This window comes from Arachis hypogaea, chromosome 3, assembly GCF_003086295.3.
Source record: "Arachis hypogaea cultivar Tifrunner chromosome 3, arahy.Tifrunner.gnm2.J5K5, whole genome shotgun sequence".
NCBI classification, from domain to species: domain Eukaryota; kingdom Viridiplantae; phylum Streptophyta; class Magnoliopsida; order Fabales; family Fabaceae; genus Arachis; species Arachis hypogaea.
This window is the reverse complement of record NC_092038.1, coordinates 5,444,060-5,468,079: the sequence shown is the minus strand read 5'-3', so window position 1 is coordinate 5,468,079 and position 24,020 is coordinate 5,444,060. Positions and strand designations below refer to the sequence as shown.

At 28.7% G+C, this 24,020-nt stretch overlaps 4 protein-coding genes across 4 annotated transcripts; 1 reads left to right on the top strand and 3 right to left on the bottom strand.

Moving 5' to 3' along the window:
* Window positions 1-1,079: 1,079 nt before the first annotated feature.
* On the bottom strand, window positions 1,080-2,609 carry LOC112769372 (alkane hydroxylase MAH1). The gene has a single exon (XM_025813882.3). It carries the CDS (start codon window positions 2,607-2,609, stop codon window positions 1,080-1,082), a length of 1,530 nt encoding a protein of 509 aa, XP_025669667.1.
* A 6,937-nt stretch (window positions 2,610-9,546) lies between these two features.
* LOC112771956 (pathogenesis-related protein 1B-like) lies at window positions 9,547-10,047 on the bottom strand. Its single transcript, XM_025816824.1, has one exon. It carries the CDS (start codon window positions 10,045-10,047, stop codon window positions 9,547-9,549), a length of 501 nt encoding a protein of 166 aa, XP_025672609.1.
* Window positions 10,048-14,563: 4,516 nt separating this feature from the next.
* Window positions 14,564-17,232, top strand: LOC112771946 (uncharacterized). Its single transcript, XM_072230549.1, has 5 exons — window positions 14,564-14,568; window positions 15,236-15,615; window positions 15,877-15,922; window positions 16,166-16,288; window positions 16,855-17,232. The coding sequence occupies exons 1-5, from the start codon at window positions 14,564-14,566 to the stop codon at window positions 16,862-16,864; spliced, it is 564 nt and encodes a 187-aa protein (XP_072086650.1). The 3' UTR covers window positions 16,865-17,232.
* A 1,736-nt stretch (window positions 17,233-18,968) lies between these two features.
* LOC112771938 (pathogenesis-related protein 1B) lies at window positions 18,969-19,469 on the bottom strand. Its single transcript, XM_025816802.1, has one exon. It carries the CDS (start codon window positions 19,467-19,469, stop codon window positions 18,969-18,971), a length of 501 nt encoding a protein of 166 aa, XP_025672587.1.
* Window positions 19,470-24,020: the final 4,551 nt, after the last annotated feature.

Sequence of the window (24,020 nt, the reverse complement as noted above, 5' to 3'; positions counted from 1 at the left end):
CCAATTTTTGGACTGTGCAACCACTTCTCACCTACAGGCTGCTTTTCGTGTACTCCGATATTTAAAAGGCCGACCTGCAACTGGTCTCTTCTTCTCCTCTACTTCTAATCTGCATCTCACTGGATTTGCCGATGTTGACTGGGCTACCTGTGCCGATACTCGTCGCTCCATTTCCAGTTATTGCTTCATGCTTGGGAACTCGCTCATTAGCTGGAAGAGTAAAAAGCAAACCACAGTTGCCAAGTCCTCTGCAGAAGCTGAATATAGGTCTCTTGCTGTTGCCACTTGTGAAGCTAGTTGGTTATCTTTCTTAATGGATTTCATTGGCTTGCCGCTTCAAAAGTCTATCACTCTATTCTGTGACAACCAGTCAGCCATTCACATTGCCAATAATCCCATTTTTCATGAAAGAACTAAACACATTGAAGTGGACTGCCACATTGTTCGTGAAAAGCATTTGTCTGGTCTCATTCATCTTATGCCAGTTCGTTCCAAGGATCAATTTGCTGATTTTCTTACCAAAGCTCTATCACCGGGTCCTTTTCTTGCCAATGTTTCCAAGCTAGGATTGTTAGATTTACACAATTCTAGCTTGTGGGAGGGTGTTACCTAGATTATTTCTTTATCAATAATAGGTTTACCATTGTAATTATTTTTTAGTGAGAGTACATAAAAAAAAAGTACATAGTATATAAGGTGTAATAACTCAACAAATATTTTCTAAGGGAGATTTTTCATTCTCTCCAATAATGAGAAGAACCTATCTCTCTCCCTCTCTTAATCCCTTTTGATTCATCAAACCATTAACATCACAGCTTGAACAGCTTAGGGCATGAGATTTTCTTCACCTCCCGTCATCATATTCCTCCAACACAAGTAGATAGTTACACCAATTAGCCCATATGTATATATCAAATATAAAGTTTGTAAGTTAAAGATCGATGACGAAGAAATACAGCTGATAATATGCTTATTACTTGTTCACTTGATTATCTCATACAGATGACAAGATGATATATGAAACGTACAACAATGGATTCCATATATATATATATATATAGATACCCCTTAAATATATTCTAATTAATACCTCTTTTAGTAACCTTGACCTTCAAGCCATGTTTCATGTGAAGCACAACAGATACACTTGGGCACACATTATTATGCCCTTCCACCACCTCGAATTGAAAATTCCACAGCAAAGTAATGGCGATTAGTTTCATCTGAATAAAGCTTATATTTTTACCCAAACAACTTCTTGGGCCTGCTTGAAAAGCTATGAACTTGTAAGATGGTATGTGTATGATGCTTCCCTTTTCAGAAATCCACCTTTCTGGCTTAAACTCCAAGCAATCTTCTCCCCATATTTGTTCCATTCTTCCCATTGAGTATAAAGAGTAAATCACCATACTATTTGCATTAACACGATGCCCACTGGGGAGTATATCAGATTTAAGTGCAGATTTGTGCTCGAAAGGAACCGGAGGGAAAAGTCTCAATGCTTCACACAAAGCTCCATGCAGGTAAACTAGCTTGTTAAGATTTTCTAAGCTTGAAGTGATGAGCCAATTTTCTTCATTGGTTATGAATTTTGCTCTGATTTCTTCAAGGATCTTGGCTTCAACAAGAGGGTGGGTTGAAACTAGCCAGAAAAACCAACTGAGACCTGAACTAATTGTATCCCTTCCTGCTAATAAGAGACTAATTGCATTGTCTCTCAGAAACTTGCGATCTACTTTTTCCATTTCACTTTCCTCCACAATAGCTTTGAGCATGTTAAAATTTGGTTCATCATCATCTTTGGTGCACGTGACTTTACTTTGCTCTTGGAAAGTGGATGCTATACATTGATGCAAGAATTGGTCAATTATTTTTTCACATTCACTATAGCTCTTCTCTTGTCCAATTTGGAGCCATTTTTGAAGCTTCCACAAAAATCTTGGGACAATGTGTCGGTAGAACATTGTATCCTCCATCTTGTTGAAAGCTTTCTCGAATGCAACTTCCGGGAACTCTTTGAGCTTGTTAGGAAGGGAGTTAGGATCAAATCCCAACACTATGGAGCAGATGTTGTCAAAACTGAATCTCTGAAAGATGTCTTGCAAGTCCACAACAGTTCCTAGTTCCGATGTATTATTGAGAAGTGGAACTAAGCAACTCTCAAGCTTCTTGTGAATGGTTTTCACAACTAAACTCTCAAACGAGTTTTGTCTGAACAATGAATGTAGTATGTTCCTATTATGCTTCCATTTGTGGGAATCAGTGTTAAAGATGCCATCTCCGAGTATTTCAAAAATCTCATAGAACTCAGAGCCTTTGATGTAGTTGTCAAAGTTCTTGCTAGTAATGTGGTGCACATTCATAGGATCAGTGGTGATGAGAAAGTTGAGATTTGTGAGCCAGGGACCTTTGAACAAAAAAGTACCTCCACATTGCTTCAAAGTGGTTGTTGTTTGATCATGGATATCAGAAAGATTACATAAAACCCCTGGTAGCATACCAAAGAAGGGCCAATTAGTAACGGGGTTATTTCTATTAGACCTCCAAGTATGGATAAAGAAGAATGAGAAAATGGCAGCAACAATAGCAATAAATTCTAAGGACTCCATCAAGATATATATGGCCTTATTATTTTGGGTTTGTTTTAAGTGATAACCTGTGATATATGCGTGATGAAGGTTCTTCTGATCGTAAACTTATATATATAGGCGCACAATGTTTGTAACGATGAAGATAAGATGAGCAGAGCAGAAATTATTATTTTTTTTTGTTATCACTTCTAGTTATTAGTTTAATAATATATTTTTAATATATATTTTTAAATATTAATAACTAATTGATGATTAAAAATAATAAATTATATTGATCTTTTAGATAATAATATTATAAAAAATATTAAAAATTTATTAAAATTTATTATTTTTTATCATCACTTAGTTATTAATATTTAAAAATATAAAATAAAATATGTCATTGGTAAAATTGAAAATAGACTAAATCAGACTTTATAATAGAATTTGAGTTGACCTAACCTAAAACCAGATAAAAGATTTGATATATATATAATTTTTTATTAAAATAAAAAATTAAAAATATTTTAAAAAATATTTATATGTAATATGTTAAATTCAATCTTTACAATAATATTTAAATTTTTAAAATATTTAAAATATAAAAAATATTTATAATTATTTAAAATTATTTTTATATTTATTTATATTTTAACATAATTAAATAAATTTGATAAATTTTATTAGACTATTTTATAACTCTTGAGTCTGATTTATTAACAAAATTAAATTTTTAAGTTAGTTTAAATCTAAAATTATTTTATAATAATGGAGACTAGATTAAACCAAAAATGCAAGTTAGATTATACGTCCTTATTAGGTTATCTGACTTATTTTCATTCTTAATTATTGAATTATTAAATTAAAAAATTATTCTAAAATAATTGAGTTGTTGAGTAAGTAATAAAATCAATAAATTTTGAAATAACATTTCTCTAATATTATACTAGAAAAAGACAAAAGAGACGGAAGATATTATATAAGAGTAAGGGTAATTTAGGTTATTAAACCAACATTTATTTAATTTTACGTAAATTATTTAAAATAAAAAATATAACTTAAATTACTCTAATCACATTTTTATATAAATTAAAATAGATAGACTAAATTTAAATCTTTACATAAATCAAAACAACAGTCAGATTTAATATATATATTTTTACATGATGTCTTAATAAATTTAATCAACCTATTTTAATTTATATATGTATACATAGTATCTTAATAAAACTAAAGAAATCAAAATATTTTCATAAGATCTTTTAAATGTTTATTTATTTAGCACAAAAAAAAAAAAAAAAAAAAAAAAAAAAAAAAAAAAAAAAAAAAAAAAATTCATAGTATACTCTTAATAAACCTAAAGATACTGTTTTGATTTAATTAGTCATGCAGGTGAGGTCATAGTCATTTAAAATAATCTATTTTGTGTAAAATTAAATGAATGTTAGTTTAATAATATAAGATATATTATACTTTAATTTAATGTTATTAATTTAAATTTATTCTTTTAATTATGTTAATTTATATTATTTACACGTTATTTAATTAAAAATGTTGTTAGTTACCTGTACTTTTTTATAATGTAAATTATGTAAAGAAAAATATCCAAAAGAGCTCTAAAGAGTAAAGTCACACCACATGATAGTGACGGTTTACATGCCAAAACAAGCCCTCTTTCCGTATATCCATAAAATTTGCCAATTATTACTTATCTTTAATGAAAGTAATCAGTGATATGGTTGAATCTTCATTGCATGCTTTTTTGTTTATTGTGATTGGGACTATTAGACTAAATCACTAATTAATCTCTCATTGATTTATAGATATTTTGATAAGTAGGATAATTGCTTTAAGTTTTTATTTTTTTTTCCACATTCAAGACAAAAACTAAACCATTTTGACATTTGGTATAATATAATTATAAGCTTTGTATATAATAAAATTATAATATAATTATAAGCTTATATAATTCTAATTAAGCTTTCTATGAATAATATAATTATAAGCTTGTAGATAATAAAGTTATATACATAGTAATAACTAGCTCGTGAATTATTAATGATCAACTAAAATAATGTTAATATTTGTTTAAATAAAAAAATACTAAAAGACTATTAAAATTTATTTTTTTGGTCAGCGTAGTTACACATCAATATTTGAACGTATGAATTAAAGTATTTTATTGGATTACTAAACTAAAAAAATTAAATTAATAACTAAAATCAATAACTAAAAAATAATAAATTTTAATAATTCTCTAGTATTTCTCTTTAAATAAATAGACTTAATGAGAATTTTTGTATTACTGGTTGCGGTTATTTTTTATACCATACAAAATATTTAAAAAAATGTAAACGATGCAATTATCATTTCTTAAATTTTGATATGTTTGATATGCATATGCACATATATTAAAAGGTACTGTAATATAGGACCATTATGGTGTGGCGTATTATTGTATCTCTTAATAAAGAGTGCATATTATTTTTTTTTATCAAAAAAATCACAAAAAGTCATGTGTGTAATGTTATATAATTTTTTATAAATTAATAAATTTATTAAAAATTTTCATTTTTTACTTAATTCGCTTTTCATAAAAAAATTTCCTTATGCACGTCCAATAATAATTAAGTCCACTTGCATGTATGCACGAATTCACCCTTAGAACTGCATGTAAAGTGTTTTTATTTTATTTTCCGAATTTTTTAATGTTAGGAATTAAAAACACAGAAACTAATTATATTCTAATTATTTATTTCTAACTTTGGTAATGTATTTGCTCACATGATATAAATTTTTATTCGAGACATTTATTGAATTGAATGAACGATTAAAAAAATAAAAAATAAAAAATAGTAATTGTAATAAATCAAATGTCTAATAATATAGTAAAAACATCAATTATTATTCTAGCATTCGATTGAACATGTTTCATCTATATCTATGGCATACATAGAGAAGCAATAAATGAGTTTGTAAGTAGGGTACCAGCCACTTTAAAGTCTCTAGGTTATCAATCCATTATTACTTTAGGATTGGACACCAAATATATATATAAAAAAAAGGAGAGAAAAAGAAAAGCTGCTATGAATTATAAGAAAGATTTGGAGAGGAATTGTGGCGGTCCAAAATTGATGTTTGTTTCCAAGTATTCATATCATCTATATCCTTTTTCAAGCAGTTAAAGCAACGTTAGCTATGCTCAGAGTCATGAAAAATTCCAGATGATGAGTTGTTATTATAAAAATGTGTTATTTATAGTTGAGTGGTCGGCTCTAAAAAAATAAAGAATAGTGTATTATATTAAAGCTATTCAATAAGCTATAATTAGTTTATTTAATTAGTTACTTATTAATAATAACCACTGATTAGATTGTTCATCACTTTAATAATGAATAACTTTTAGCACCCGTATATCTTGGATAATATAATACTAACTACCAATTAAAAAGTTATGTAATGCTAGAACTAATAATGACACATGCCAAATTGCCTATATTAAAAAAATATAATATAAATAGAGACACATTTCAGCTTTGATATTTATTATGGTGGCTAAAAATATTATCTAATTATTAAAATAGATTAAATAATTTATTTTAAATTTAAAAATATAAAAGTTAAATTATTTTAAATATTTTAAAATTATTATAAAAAATAATTTAAACAAAAATTAGACATTAAACAAAAATATTATAAAATTAACCTTTAGCTTTTGTCTGCTCCATTATTATAGGCACCTACGCTGCAAATGAAGATCATAAAATCGATGAGGATCATTTATTTATGGTAGTCAGTATAAATATAAGTTGAAACTCACTTCTCTCAAACCATATAATCAATCAAGTGGTTAGTTAACTTGATCAATCCATATAATCAGAGGTTTTTATATGAAATATATGTGATCAGCCAACCATAATATATAATAACCGCCGATAATTCTCAAGAAGATAATAATTTAAAATTATTTTATTTGATTTAATATTTATAATTATACATTTATAAAAAAAATAAAACTTTAAAATATTTTAAATTATCTTTTATTATCTTTCAAATATTTTTATATAATAATACTAATTATTTTTTCTTTTGTGCCCACAGCAGTAATAAACCACCGTCACAACAAACAAACCCCGGCCCCCATTAGGCTGTTAGACACCACTACCCAATCTTGTCACCTCCTCCGTCGTCTCAAACAGGCATATTGTCAACGAGCCTTATCTCACATAATATATCTCTCTTTCTTTATCTCAAAGGTCTAGGATTTAAATTTTAGAAATTGCAATTGAAAAAAAATATAATAAAATATATGAGAAGTGTGTAAATATATTATATACTTAAAATTAGAGATTGTCCAATTAATTAGGATACTTAAGATCGGGTTATCCAATCTAATAACCAAAAAAAAAAAGCAGGCATATTAAAATTGTTGAGAAGCTTTGTGCCAAACATTTTTTAATTTAGTAGTTGACTTTTTCTTAGAATGAACTACCAACTCGGTCTCTTGTCAATCTTTTAGAATGATAATGCGATCCTTCAAAAAAAAAAATAATCCACTTCGATCCCTGTTCTTTATTTTATGACACAACACGGTCCCTATGACTGTTTTTCCGTCAACTCTGAACGTAAAATACTGACGTATCAGGTTTAAAAATAAACAGGAACCTAATTGTCTCTAAATTTAAATTGGTTAAGGATTTATTTGTCCTTATTTTTTAAACGATATCTTTTTCAAATTATTTTTTATTCATTATATTAATATTTTTTTCAATAAATTATTGAATATATGATATAATAAATACAAACTAATTAATAAATTATTCAAATTTAAAAATATCATTTATTATGAAACTAAATAAATAGTTCTCAAATATAATTTTTAAATGTATAAATAATAAATATTAAAATACGGTTAATACATTAATAATAATCCTATGATATACTATTAGTATTATGATCTAGATAATTTATACAATAAATTAGAAACTAATGAATACATTATTTGATATATAATAAAAATTTTTTGAGTAATACCAACTTTAATTTTTTATCTCTCTAAACTAAATTAATAACTCTATTTGATATTTTTACACTATAATACATTATGAGTAAGCTATTAATACTAAATAAAATAAAAATATTATATATATAAACCATTTATAAACTCAACAAACTCAAAGCATCAATAATATTATTAATATATATATATATATATATATATATATATATATATATAAACTATTTATAAACTCAACAAACTCAAAGTATCAATAATATTATTAATCTATTAATAATATATATTGTTATAAGGTTACATATCAATGGAGATTTATCAATATAAGAATAATGTAGATTGATTAAAATTTTACGTATATTAAAATTCATTAAATTTTACATATATTTTACTCAAAATTAAGTATTATGATCTAGATAATTTTCACAATAAAGTAAAAACTAATGAACACATTATTTGATATATAGTAAATTGTTTTGTGTAATAACAAATTTAATTTTTTATCTCATTAAATTAAATTAATAATTCTATTTGATATCTTTGCATTAAATTAATAATCCTAATATCATAGGGTTATTATTAATGTATTAACCGTATTTTAATAATATATTTAAAAATTATATTTGAGATTTATTTATTTATTTCTATAATAAATAATATTTTTAAATTTAAATAACTTATTAATTAATTTGTACTTATTATACCATATATTCAATAATTTATTGAAAAAAGAATATTAGTATAATAAATAAAAAATAATTTAAAAAAGATATTATTTAAAAAATAAAGACAAATAAAGATTCCTAACCAATTTAAATTTACAGACAATTAGGTCTCTGTCTATTTTTTAACATGACACGTCAGCATTTTTCATTCAGAGTTAACGGAAAAACAGTCATAGGAACCGCGTTGTGTCATAAAATAAAGGATAGAGACCAAAGTGGATCGTTTTTTTCTTAAGGGGTCGTGTTATCATTCTGAAAAATGGATAGAGGCCAGATTGATAGTTCACTTTTTTTTTAATCACTTTTTAATAGTTTTTATTATTTTGTGAATTTGATATTTTATGTCGTTTATTTATTTACATATTGGTATAATTTTAGTGTAATATGTGTTTTTTAAAATTATGAGAGTAGGACAATACGTCTCTCTTATATTAACAATACGTCTTCTTATATTGTATATTTTATTGTCTTACTCCCACAATTTTAAAAAATACCATAAAATTCAATGATTAATTGAGTATTATATCAAAAATTTTTTAATATAAAACAAATTAGCCGTTTTATGTTGTGAAAAATTAACTATTTTTCGAGAGAATCCGCACTAATTATTTTAATTTGATTACGGAATCGATCCATGACCTATATACCTATAGGCCACAAGTACTCACTACAGTAGACTGTTTAAGAAAATAAAAAGATTATTACATATATATACATGGAAAAATACCCACATAGAAGTCTAGAACACAAGGCAAAAAGCCTTTGACAAACATAACATACCATAGTTGTGTAAACCAATATAACCATAAAAGAAACTACAAGACGCTGCCAACCCATAGTACAAATTAAAACACAGTAGTTTATATATAAAAATGTTAGATAACCAATATTTTTTAAATTTTTGTTTTATTTTTAAATAAATAATAACTAACTCTCTGTTTTTTATCATTAAAAATATTGATTTCCAAATATATATTCTATCATATATTGTACCGAAAATTGATAACACAACGTTTTGATTTATTTTGTGACTATGTTGCGTATATACTAAAATCAGTCATTAGTAAAAAATATATTTTAAAATATATAATACACATTAAAATAAATTAAACTACATATATATTTATACATAAATACATTATTGACTGATTTTAATGTAAGAATAATATTTTTATTTATTTCATAAGAATTAAAGGAGGATGGTGAGTTTAATTTAAATTTGGCAACTACTAATTAATTAGTAGGGGCGTTGACCTAAGATGTTGCCTGGAGGGTAATAGTAGCAAGTAACAAGAGTTCTTCCATTAAGACAATTGGCTCTAGCACATCCTACATAAGTAGATGCCTTGGAAACAACTTGAGTGTAGGCAACACAATTAGCAGGGTTACCACCTATGCAAGTGTTGGATATGTAGTCATAATTTTGTTTTTGTGCCACCCACTTTGCCACAGCAAATGCTCCTGTAAGGCTTTTGGATGGACCACTCAAAATGTTTTGACCGTACATAGGATGAGGGGATATAGATACCCTATCAAGGCAATCCACAATGTGTTTACTCAAAAACGTGTTGGCCTGTGATTCTAACTCATTATCCCACAACAGAGGATTAACCCCAACTTCTGCACGTGCAATATTGTGAGCTTCAAGATAGTCTTGTGGAGAGTTTTGTGCCAATAAACATAATGGGATTACCGTTATAAAACTTGTTACTACCGCCACAATATGCAACCTCCCCATTCTCTGTTTTTTTCGTTGTTATGTGTGGGATAATTATTGCAAGTGTGTTTAGAGTTAGATAATATTGCAATAGATTTTGGATATATATAATTGACAATATTAAAATAGTTTTTTATTTTTAATATCTTCAATTAATATTTTTAAAACATTTGCTGGCAAAACTATTTATGTATTGATATACCAAAGAGTTGAGAAGGCAGTAACAAATGAAAGTAATTTAATAATGTATGTTAATTATTAGAGCAACGGAATGATGAAGTATAACCAATGAACCTTGACTTTTCATAACTTGAAGGATCAAAAAGGCCAGGCTTGTGAATGCCTCTTCCTCATCGTCATTATGATCAGTCTCATTTGTGTATTAATGAAAATTAATAAAATACCACCTAAATTAATTGAATGGGTAAATCCTATAATCTTAGAATAAAGTTCTATAACTAAATAAAATGTCATCTAATTAAATTTAACTAAGTTGTTATCAATTATTATTATTATTATTATTATTATTATTATTATTATTATTATTATTATTATTATTCACCTCTGTTGCTGACGTTTCTTCCTTTTTTTTTCGTTTTTTTTTACTTTTAATTTCTTTTTTATTATCGGTTGTAACCACCACCATCTCCTTTGTTTTTTTTTAATTTGAATTTATTCTCCTCTTTCTTTATATATTGTCTTTTCTTTTATACATATTGTTGTTATCATAGTATTTTTTTTAATTATTTTAATTTTTTTTGCTTCTTCTCTATCCTTTTAACTACTACTTCCCGCAGTCCATAATGACCACCCCAAAACAACTTTATGTTGTGTGGTCGTCAAAACTACTTTTCATCATAAAATGACGCAATAATTATAAATTGATTGTGGAAAATATACGTTAGAACTTAGAACCACGATATTATTAGTACTAATTGAGAACATTTTTAATTATTAAATGAAAAAATATACTCGCATATATAGATCATAGAACAGAGGACAAAAAGCGTTTGACAAATTAAACATACACAATCATATAGTTGCAAAACAAAATAACCATAAAAACTGCAATACCAAAACCATATTACATAGTGCAACAAACTTATTTAGTAAGTAATTAGGGATATGTAGCTGTGTTTAACTTAGATTATTATTTGGTAAATACTAATTAATCATCAATAGGGGCGTTGACCATCATCGTTACCCGGGGGATCATAGTAACAAATAACAATGGTGCCTCCATAATTGTTACACTCGGCTCTAGCACACCCTAAATAAATAGATGCCTTAGAAACCACCTGAGTATAGGTAAGACATTGAAAAGTACCATCAATGCAAGAGTTGGATTCGTAGTAGGGGTGTGCATAAAAAAACCAAAATGTGGTTAACCGGTTAAAAAACCATAACCACATTTTGGTTAACCAGTTTAATAAAACCATTTTAAAAACCATATCCATATTTTTTAAAATTGGTTAACCAAAACCAAATTTAAAAAAATCGGTTTTTAACAGGTTAACCAAAACCAAAACCAAATTAAAATCAAAACCTAATTTCAAAACCAAATTACATACTCTTTCTCTCTCTTTTTCTCTCTCTCTCTCTCTCTCTCTCCCTTCCTCTTTCTTTCTCTCTCTCTCTCTCTCCCTCCCTCTCCCCCTTTCTCTCTCTCTCTCTCTCTCTCTCTCTCTCTCTCTCCTATCTCTCTTTTTCCCTTCTCACCCTCCTCTCTCTCTCATTTTCCTCTTTCTCCTCCTCCTCTTTGTCCTCTCCTTTTCTCTCTCCCCCTCCTCTCTCTCTCTCTCTCTATTCTCTCTTCCCTTATCTCTCTTCTTTTTCCCCTATTTCTCTTCCCTCTCCTTCTCTCTCCCCCTTCCTTCCCCTCTCTCTCTCTCTCTTTCTCCCTCCTTTCTCTCTCTCTCTCACTCATTTTCCTTTTTATCTCCTCTCCCCTTCTCTCTCTCTCTCTCTCTCTCTCTTCTTTTTCCCTCTTTCTCTCTTCCGTTCTCTCCCTTGTCTCTCTACTTCCCTTTCTTCATCTCTTTCTCTCTCTCTCCCCTCTTTCTCTTTCTCTCTCTCTCTATCTCTCTCCACCTCGACTTTCTTTCTCTCTCCCTTGTCTCTCTATCTTTCTCTCCCTCTCTCTTTCTCCCCTTTCCTCTCTGTCTCTCTCTCCTTCTCTCTCTGTCTCTCTCTCCTTCTCTCCGCTCTTTCACTGCGTCTCTCTTTCTCCTTGCCCTCTTTCTCCCCATCCCTTCTCTCTCTTCCTCTCTCTCCTCTCTTTTCTCTCTTTAATCATCTCTCCTCTTTTTCTATCTCTCATCCTCTCTCTCTCCCCTCCTATCTCTCTCTCTTTTCCTCTCCTTCTCTCTCTCTCCTCTCCTATCTATCTCTCCTTTCTCCTATTTTTTCCCTTTTCTCTCTCTCTCTCTCTCTCTCTCTCTCTCTCTCTCTCTCCCCGCTCCTTCCTATCTCTCTCTCTCTCTCATTTCCCTCCCCTCTCTTTCTCTCCCTCTTTTCTTTTCTTTTCTCTCTTTCTCTCTCTCACTTCTCTCTTTTTATTTTTCTTCTTTATCTCTATCCCATTTTCTCTCTCTCCTCCTCTTCCTCTCTTCCTTTTCTCTCCTTCTCCTATTTCTTTTCTTACTCTCTCTTTCTCTCTCAACCTTCTCTCAATCTCTATCCCTCTTCTATCTCTTTTCTCATCTTCTCTCTAAAGTGAGAGAGAAGAGAGAGAGGAGGAGAAGATAAAGGAAAAGAAAGAAAAAAGAGAGAGATAAGAAGAGAGAAGAAGGATAGGAGAAAGAGATGAAGAGAGAGAAAGAGGACAAAGAGAGAAAAAGAAGGAGGGGAGAGAGAGAGGATGGGGAGAGAGAAGGAGAGAGAAAGATAGAAAAAGAGAAGGAGAAAGAGAAAAGAGAGGAGGGGAGAGAGAATGAGAGAGGGAGAGGAGGGGAGAGAGAGAGAGAGAGAGAGCATGGGGAGAGAGAGGCAGAGAAGGATAGAGAGAAAGAAAGGGGAGGGGGAGAAAGATGGAAAAGGGAGAGATAGATAGATAAAGAGAAAGGGGAGAGAGAGAGAGAGAGAAAAGAAAAAGAAGATGAGAGAGAAAAATGAGAGAGAGAGAGAGAAAGAGAGAGAAGGAAGAGAAGTGGAGAGAGAAAGGAGGGGGTAGAGAGAAATAGAAGAGAGGGGAGAGATAGAGAGAGGAAGAGAAAGAGAGGGGAGGGGGAGAAAGAGTGGAAGGGGAAAAAGAGAAAGAGAGAAGAGGAGGGGGAGAGAAAAGGAGATAAGAAAAAGTTACTCGTATCATTTAGAAAGAAAATTATTTATATTAGAAAAAATTATTTATAGAAAATGCTGAAAAGAGATAAGAAAGAAAAAGGAACAAAAGCAATGGAAGGGATTTCATTATTTACAAATGTTACTTGTATCATTTAGAAAGAAAAAAATTAGATTAAAAAAATTCAATTAAAAAAAGGTTCGAAAAGTTTGGGTTTTTTATATAAAAATATTAATTTTTGTGTAAAAATTTATTTTTACATGTAAAAACCAATTTTATGGTATAAAAACCAATTTTTTAATATAAAAACCGGTTTTTGGTGTAAAATCCGATTTTTAATGTAAAAACCGATTTTTTAATATAAAAACCAGTTTTTTATATAAAAACCGGTTATTTTTTAAAAACCGATTTTTGTTTTAATAACCGGTTAAAAACCGGTTTTGAATTTCACTAACCGATTAATAACCGGTTTCATCATGTAAAACCAATTTGGTTAATTAACCAATACTATATTTTTGGTTAACCAAAAAACTGGTTTGGTTTTTGGATTAACCAAACCATGAACACCCCTAATTCGTAGTCATAATTTTGTTTCTCTACCACCCACCATCCCACAGCATCTACTCCTGTAAGGTTTTCTGTCGAACCACTAATAAGTATGTTCCGCGCAAACGGACTAGGGTCGATATAATCCACCTGCATACAATCTTCAATGTGCTTACTCAAAAAGTTGCTAGCATGTGATTCTAACTCAGAATCCCACACTAGAGGTTTAACCCCAACTCTTGTACGTTCAACATTGTGAACTCTAAGATAGTCTTGTGGAGAGTTTTGAGCCAACAAACATAATGGAAATATGCTTACAAAACTTGTTGTTAGCACTGCCAGAATCGGCAACTTTCTCATTCTCTCTCCTTTTTTTTTTGTTGGTTATGTGATAATTGCAAAAGAGTGTTCGAATTCTTATATATGTGTGTAGTAAGAAATTTTAGAGGACAATGATTTCTTTATTTTTAACAGTTAATATATTAAGTTGTTGATATTTTATCAATTTTTACATACATACATCTTACATGCATGGATATATGAATCGGAATAATTAGTACAATAGACACAGATTAATAAAGAGTGCATACATAAATTATTATATTTTATAACACTTCTATAAGGACTGGCTATTATGTTAATTACAAAACTACTATCTACTTAGCAGAGTTCAAATAATAATACACTATTTATTTCTAGATTAGCAAAAAAATGTCGTAAAGGCATTCATTATGGAAAAAATATTGAAAAGTTTTAATTTAGTTATTCAAAGAATTTAATTTTAATATACTAAGAGTGTAAAGTAGTTATACAAAAATAATCAATATAAATTAGGTATCGTCATATCAGCAAAAATAATTATATTTTACAATCAAATAGCATACATGAATAGTCATCTAAATTAAAAAAAATGAACATAATTGACCAATAGTATAAAATAATTTATATTATTAATGTATCATATTTGTATTATCTATTAAAATTTTTATTTTAAATATCTTTAATATTAAATATTTTTAATATTCTCGTTAGCAAGATTTTTATTTGTTCAATTATACCATGTTTGGTATTCAGCTTACTTGAGTAAGTGTATTAGTTAACCAAAGGATCAAGAAGGCAGTATACATCAAAAGTATTAAAAATTTTCTATTATTATATTTTAAAATGTGTTTTTAGCAATGTTCTGAAAACCGGTTCGAACCGGCCGGTCGGACCGGTCGAACCGAGAACCGTTAGCAAATACGGTTCGAACAAAACACAAAACCGCAGAATTTGAAAACCGATGTTGGCCCGTCGAACCGGCCGGGAACCGGTCGGTCGAACCGAACCGTGACCCGGCCGGTTTTTATATTTGCCCCAAACGCCGCGTTTTGCATGTTGAAGGGCCAAAGGGAACCCTAATCATAGAGGCACAGACCTCACCCCTATCCTCTCTCGAGCTTCCACTCTCACTCTCACCTCTCACCTCTCACCTCTCACGTTTCCAGTCTCCACTCTCACTCTCCGTCCAGCCACCGCCACTTCCGTCCAACCACCGCTGCCGTCGCAACTTCCAACTTTGAACAGCCACCGCCTGCTCCCTCACTTCCCTTCCTTCGCGCAGCAAACGTCGCAAACTTCCTTCCCTCCATCGCGAAGCCACCGCTCGATCGTCAAAGCCTCCATCGCGCAGCCACTGTCTTGCCGCGCCAGCTCTGTTCCACTGCGCTCCTGTCCCTTCAGCGGCGTCTGCTCTGTTCCATCGCGCGGCCCTTCCCTCGAAGGTATTTTTTATTTTTGTAACTGTAATTGTGGTTTTAGTTTGTTGGTTAATCAGTTAATCTGTGATTTGTTTCTGATATTTTTGATTTCAACCTTGCTACTATTAATTTTTTTTTATTGTGTATCACTATGCTAATTATCTATGAGATTAATGGGTTGCTGTAAGCCTGTAATATTGATATTGGAAACATTGCAAACATTAAAAACATTGCTGATGGGCAATATCATGTGCAAACATTGTATGAACCGATCGGTGTTGCTAGTCAGATTATTCCCTGGAATTTCCCTCTTCTCATGTTTGCTTGGAAGGTTAGTGGCTCTGGTTACTGGCTCTTCTTTTTAACTTTGCTCTGGTTACTGGTTCTGTTTAATTTCTGAATACTTGGTTCTTCTTCTTTTTAGTTTCTGAAAGTTTTGTTCAAAATTTCATTTTAATATTTTGTGATTTTTTGTAATTGCTCTGGTTACTGGCTCTGTTTCATAATGTACCAATGTTAGTGTAATTGCTATTTTGTAATTGCTGGTTGCTTCTTGCTGGTTGCTGGTTGCTAGTTGCTGTCATGTCCCACCGTTCTGTTTCTATTCAACCATCTCCATTGCATTTCAAAGCTCCATCTCCCTCTCCCTCTCCCTCTCCCTGTTCTGTTCGAATTTCAGAACATGCTCCAGCCTAAGGTAATTTATTTTCCTTTATTTGTTCTTTCTTGTATTAATTATTCAGTTATTATTTTATTTAATTGTTGTTTTTAATGATTAGTATGTTGTTCAAGTTTTTGTTTTCTTGTTGGTTTGCTGTATTTTAAAGCTTTAGTTGTTCTTGCTATTTTGATTTTCAATTCTTTAACTTGTTAATTTGATAAATTAATGTTTTAGTGTTGTTCTTAACTTTTAAATTTTAGATTGTTAAGTTGTTATGTTGTTCTTGACCTTTTGATAATTTGTTAATTTTATAAATTCTTAAGTATATAAATTGTTCATGATGTTGATCTTAATTAATTGTTCTTGTTATTAGAAAGAGAATGGAATTGAGGTATATCAATTTACAGGTAGCTATAAATTGAAAAGAAGACACTCACTGGGCAGAGCTCCTTTGTTACTTCAGATGCAATACCTGAGATTAAGAATTGAATGGAAGATGAGCAATATTGAGTTTCTTTTCGTTTGATTGTTTGAATATGAATTCAAGATTTTGTAAAACTGACTTTTACTAGGAATCTTACAGCTTGCTCAATATGTTTCAGTTCCTCCTAGGCTGAGCCAACATACTGAGCATGACAGATTCATGTTATGATATAAATATGGAATAGAAGGAATGATCTCAAATGATTGATTGGTGCTCACCTCATCAGTGGCCTCAATACACCATCTCTCTAATTCACCCAATCCTACCTTTACATACTCTCTATTGCTGAATGAACAACACTCAAAATGTTAGTATTTTCTATGCAGCAAATTGACATGTAATATGAAGATGGTGAATAATTGAATGGTTTGTGATTGATTATTATTTTTTTTGTTATTTGACTTTTGTGTTTGTATTTGGATGAGATTATAATATTGTGGTTGATTGTAATATTTTTAATTTGGATAATATTTTAAAGATTATTAGTCTATAATTATATTTTTGTGTGTTTATTTATATTTTAATTATTATTTTTTTATAAAACGGTTTTTTCGGTTCAACTACGGTTGAACCTATGAACCAGTGAACTAGTAGCTTGAGCGGTTCAATAATCGGTTCGGTTTTTAGAACCTTGGTTTTTAGTATACAAGTTAGTTAAATCTTTAAATAAATTATTATTTCTAACTAAAAAATTTGAATGATGACATATCTAATAATGAAATTTGTAAATTAATTTGAAGATTGAATTGGTTTGATATATAGAACGAACTACTTAAAACGAGTAGTTTTGTATAACTACTATAGTCTTTGATGGATATAAAATAAATTTATATCTTTCAGAGTTAAAAATATTTATTTATTTATTAAAACATTAGAATAACATCTTCACAAACAAAGATAGACTTTATTATTATGTCTTTAACTATATTCCAAGATAAGAAATCACACGGTTAAACTTAAAAATAAATAAATAAATAAATCAAACAATGCATAATTTATCAAAGAAGTTAATAGCAATCACAAATGAAAACTCACTTCTCTCAAACCATATAATAATCAATCAAGTGGTTAGTTAGTTAACTTGATCAACCCATATAATCGGAGGTTTTTATATGAAATATGATCATCCCACCATAATATACAGTAACCGCCAATAATTCTCAAGAAGATAATAATTTAAATTTATTTTACTTAATTTAATATTTATAATTATACACTTATAAAAATATAATCATTTCAGATTATTTATATTATTTTTTATTATCTTTCAAATATTTTTATATATTAATACTAATTATTTTTTCTTCTGTGACCACAGCAGTAATAAGCCACCGTCACCAAAAACAAACCTCAGCCCCCATTAACATGTTAGACACACTACCGAATCTTGTCACCTCCTCCGTCGTCTCAAGCAAGCAAACTAAAATTGTTGACAAGTATTACATAAAAAATTTATTAAAATATTTGTGCACCGATACACTTGAAAGTTTTTATGAAAAAAGAACAATGCTAGAGAACAGCAATATTTGTGATTAGTAGCTATCAATGATGATTTGATGGTGTTGATAGCTATCAATGATGATTTGATAGTGTAAGATTTCATCTAATAGCTCACCTTTCTCTACTGGTTATATGCTGGCCAAAATGTAATAAAATTATTGGCTCTCTAGATTTTTCCATGAAAAAATACCCACATAGAAGTCTCAAACACAAGGCAAAAAGCCTTTGACAAACATACAATACCATAATTGTGTAAACCAATATAACCATAAAAAAAACTACAAGACGCTGCCAACAACCATAGTACAAAATACAGTTTATACTTTATATATAAAAATGTTAGCTAACCAATATTTTATAAATTTTTTTGTTTTATATTTAAATAAATAATAACTAATTCTCTGTTTTTAATCATTAAAATATTAATTTCGTAATATATTCTATCATATATTATACCGAAAATTGATAACACAACTAACGTTTTGATTTATTTTGTGATTATTCTACGTGTACACTAACATCAAAGTAAGCTACAAGTATAAAATATATATATTGAAATATAAATACATATCGAAAAATAAATTAAACTACACATGTATTTATACACAAATATATTAATAACTAATTTTAGTGACTGATTTTAGTATACCAATAATATTTTTATTTATTTCCTAATAATAAAGGAGGACGGTGAGTTTAATTTAAATTTGGCAACTTCTAATTAGTAATTAATTAGTAGGGGCGAGTACCTAAGATGTTGCCTGGAGGGTGATAGTAACAAATAACAAGAGTTCCACCATTAAGACAATTGGCTCTAGCACATCCTACATAAGTAGATGACTTGGAAACAACTTGAGTGTAGGTAACACACTTAGCAGGGTTACCACCAATGCAAGTGTTGGATCTGTAGTCGTAATTTTGTTTTTTTGCCACCCAATATGCCACAGCAAATGCTCCTGTAAAGCTTTTGGATGGACTACTCAAAATGTTTTGACCGTACATAGGATGAGGGGATATAGATACCCTATCAAGGCAATCCACAATGTGTTTACTCAAAAACGTGTTGGCCTGTGATTCTAACTCATTATCCCACAGCAGAGGATTAACCCCAACTTCTGCACGTGCAATATTGTGAGCTTCAAGATAGTCTTGTGGAGAGTTTTGTGCCAATAAGCATAATGGGATTACCGTTATAAAACTTGTTACTACCGCCACAATATGCAACCTCCCCATTCTCTTTGTTTCTTTCGTTATGTGTGTGATAATTGGTGCAAGTGTGTTTAGAGTTAGATAATATTGCAATAGATTTTGGATATATATATATATATATATATATATATATATATAATTGACAATATTAAAATAGTTTTTTATTTTTAATACCTTCAATTAATATTTTTAAAACATTTGCTGGCAAAACTATTTGTGTATTGATATATCAAAGAATTGAGAAGGCAGTAACAAATGAAAGTAATTTAATAATGTATGTTAATTATTAGAGCAACGGAATGATGAAGTATAACCAATGAACCTTGACTTTTCATAACTTGAAGGATCAAAAAGGCCAGGCTTGTGAATGCCTCTTCCTCATCGTCATTATGATCAGTCTCATTTGTGTATTAATGAAAATTAATAATTGAACGAGTGAATTTCTGTAATCTTAGAATAAACTTCTACAACTAAATAAATACCACCTAACTAAATCTAACTAAGTTATTATCAAAACTTTTATATTATTATTATTATTATTATTATTATTATTATTATTATTATTATTATTATTATTATTATTTATCTCTGTTGTTACTGCGGCTCTTTCTTCTTCTTCTCTTTTTTCCTCACTTTTTTCTTTTATTATTATTTTCGTCGTAACCACCACCACAATCTCTTTTGTCTTCTTTTCTAATTTAAATTTATTTTCTTCCTTCTTTTTTCTCATTGTTATCTTTTTCTTATACATATTATTGTTATCATTATCGTTATCGTTATCGCTGTTATAGTCGAATTTTTTCACTTTGTTTCTGATTTATTTCGCTGCGTTATCAACAGATTTTTTCACTTTATTTTTTTTCTATCAAAATTTGTAAATCTGTAACTCAAGTCTTTATAAGATAAATTGTTAGTTCCACCACCTCATTTAGTTAGAAAGTTCGGTGTTAGAGTAAACACATTTCGATGTTATTTTTGTTTTTACAAGAATTTAATCCAATAAGTGTGAATCTACATTCATTCAACTAAATAAGATATTTCGATGTTATATTTTAAATTTTTATGTGTTATTTTATATATGAGATAAGTAGAGGTGAATGCGGATCAGTTCGGATATGACCAAAATTTCGATCCGATCCGCAATAAAATCATAGAATCAGATCCAATATCCGCATTTTTTATGTTTGGATATGACCCGATCCGATCCGCACTCGGATATCGGATATATATACGCAAAACACAAAAAATATTTTTGAAAGCTTATTTTTATTAAAAAATATCAATAAAATTCATTTTTTATATTCTTTTAAATATGTTTACTCTTAAAATAATAGTAAACATACTTTTCTTAATAATGAATAAAAATAATACAACATATATAATAATTATTATTTGAAATAAAATATAAAAAGAATATTTACTTATTTATTTCTTTATTTTTGCAGATACGCAGATATGCGGATACTTACACAAAATCCGCAATACGATCCTATTAGTGTGCGTATTGGATTCATATCCGCAATTTTCAGATCGGATTCGGATAAACACTTCAGCTATGCAGATCGGATCCGATCCATGAACATCCCTAGAGATAAGCATTCAATTAATTGAATGTGTAGTAATTTTGAAAATATTTAATATTTTTGTGTCGTATTACTAAACTTCTGGTGTCAATTTTAAATCATTTTAGTACTATCTTGTTTTATTTTATAAAGTCTAGTAATCTTTTAGTATGGAATTTACTTTTTATATTCTGTATCATTATATTTAAATTTCGATGTCAATTTAAATAAATTTCGGTGCTATTTTTGTTTCTGACAAGAATTCAATCCAATAAGTGTGAATATACATTCATTTAGCTAAATAAGATTATACTACAATAATGCAGACATATTCATTTAAGTCTAATATAAGAAATAATGCTCTTAAAAGAAGAAGTAAGAGCAACAGAAAAAAAAAGAAGAATAATAAGAAGCAAAAAAAAAATACAGCATTTAAAAAAGATATTTTTGCATTTTTTAAGCAAAATTTCGGTATCAAAATTAAAAAATTTATGTGTCATGTTTAAAAAATTTTGATGTTATTTTTCGATAAATTTTTCAAGCAAAATTTCGATGTTAAAATTAAGAATTTTTTTGTCACGATTAAAAAATTTCGATGTTATTTTCAATAAATTCTGCATAATTCCTTCATCCTCCTTTTTCTTTTTCTTTTTTTCATAATTTTTATTTCACCATCTTAACAAGAACTTGTGTTACGGTTAAAAAATTTCAATGTAAAAAAATTGAAAATTTTTTGTATCACACTTAAAAAATTTTAGCATTGTTTTCTAATAAATTTTGCATAACTCAAAACTCCTCCTCCTCTTCTTCTTCATCATTATCATGTTCTTTTTCTTCTTTTTCTTTTCTTATTCATCTTCTCTTTGTTATTTTACCTTCTCATAATCTTTTTTAATTTATTCTCTTAACAAAAAAAAAATAAAAAATAAAAAATAAAAAAAAACACATAATACTACAAAAGCACTTAAAAAAAACTCTCTATCCTTAAATAAAAAAAAAACACACATAATTCATGATCTTGTTTTTTTAAATTGTTTTTAATTTTTTTACTTTTTCTCTGTCCTTTTAACATCACAATTTTATCTATTCACTACCAGCTACTACCTCCCGCCGCCCATAATGACCACCCCGAAACAACTTTATGTTGTGTGGTCGTCAAAACTACTTTTCATCATAAAATGACGCAATAATTATAAATTGATTGTGGAAAATATAAGTTAGAACTTAGAACCATGATATTATTAGTACTAATTGAGATCATTTTTACTTATTAAATGAAAAAGTGTACCCACATATATAGATCATAGAACAGAGGAGAAAAAGCATTTGACAAATTAAACATACACAACCATATAGTTACAAAACAAAAATAACCATAAAAAACTGCAATCCCAAGAACCGTATTACATAGTGCAACAAACTTATTTAATAATTAAGGGATATGCAGCTGCGTTTAACTTGGATTATTATTTGGTAAATACTAATTAATCATCAATAGGGGTGACCATGGTTACCCGGAGGGTCATAGTAACACATAACAATAGTGCCTCCATTATTGTTACATTCGACTCTAGCACACCCTAAATAAATAGATGCCTTAGAAACCACCTGAGTATAGGTAAGACATCGAAGAGTACCATCAATGCAAGAGTTGGATTCGTAATCATAATTTTGTTTCTGTGCCACCCACCATGCCACAGCATCTTCTCCGGTAAGGGTTTTTGTCGAACCACTTGTAAGCATGTTCCGCGTAAAGGGACTAGGGTCGATATATCGGACCCGCATACAATCTTCAATGTGCTTACTCAAAAAGTTGTTAGCATGTGATTCTAACACAGAATCCCACACTAGAGGTTTAACCCCAACTCTTGTACGTTCATCATTGTGAACTCTAAGATAGTCTTGTGGAGAGTTTTGAGCCAACAAACATAATGGAAGTATGCTTACAAAACTTGTTAGCACTGCCAGAATCGGCAACTTTCTCATTCTAGCTCTCTCCTTTTTTTCTTTTTTTGTTTTGGTTATGTGATAATTGCAAAAGAGTGTTCGAATTCTTATATATATAGGTGTGTGTAGTAAGAGAAATTTTAGTGGACAAATTAAATGATTTCTTTTTAACAGTTAATATATTGGAACTATTAAGATAAAGATGTCAAAAATGTCTTTTTATAAAGATATTTTTTAAAAATTAAAATTTAATACATATAATTAATTAAACTGTATTATTTTTATTAAAATTACATCAGACAAATCAGTTTAGTAAAAAAATTAATAAATTAAATTTTAAACTGGTATAAATTAATATTTTTTATAAAAAATGACTATAATATTTCTATTATAAAAAATAACTAAAATATTCCTATAATATGTATATATATTAATTTTGAAAACTTTAAATCCTAACCTTATGACGACAACGAATAAAAGGGCTAGAATTCAGAATTTTTAAAATTATATATAATAAGAGTATTTTAGTCATTTTTTATAAAAAAATAATATTAATTTAGACTGATTTAAAATTTGATTCACTATTTTTCAGTCAAATAATTAATTTGTCTAACCTAACTTTAACAAAAAATAACACAATTTAATTAATTATATATATTAAATTCTAATTATTAAAAAATATTTAAAAAAAAACGTTTTACACATATTTATTAAAATTTCTAATATATTAAGTTGTTGACATTTTATCAATTTTTACCTAAATACATCATACATGTATATATGAATCGGAATAATCAGTAGTTCAGTACACCCAGTATAAAATCTAGACATAGATTAATAAAGAGCGCATACATAAATTATTATATTTTATAACACTTCTATAGCCTATAGGGACGGGCTATTATGTTAATTACAAAACTACTGTTTAGCAGAGTTCAAATAATAATAATAATAATAATAATAATAATAATAATAATAATAATAATAATAATAATAAGAAAAAGTTTAGGAAACACTATTTTATTAAAATTTAGCCAACAGTTAATCAATAAAAAATAAATAAATA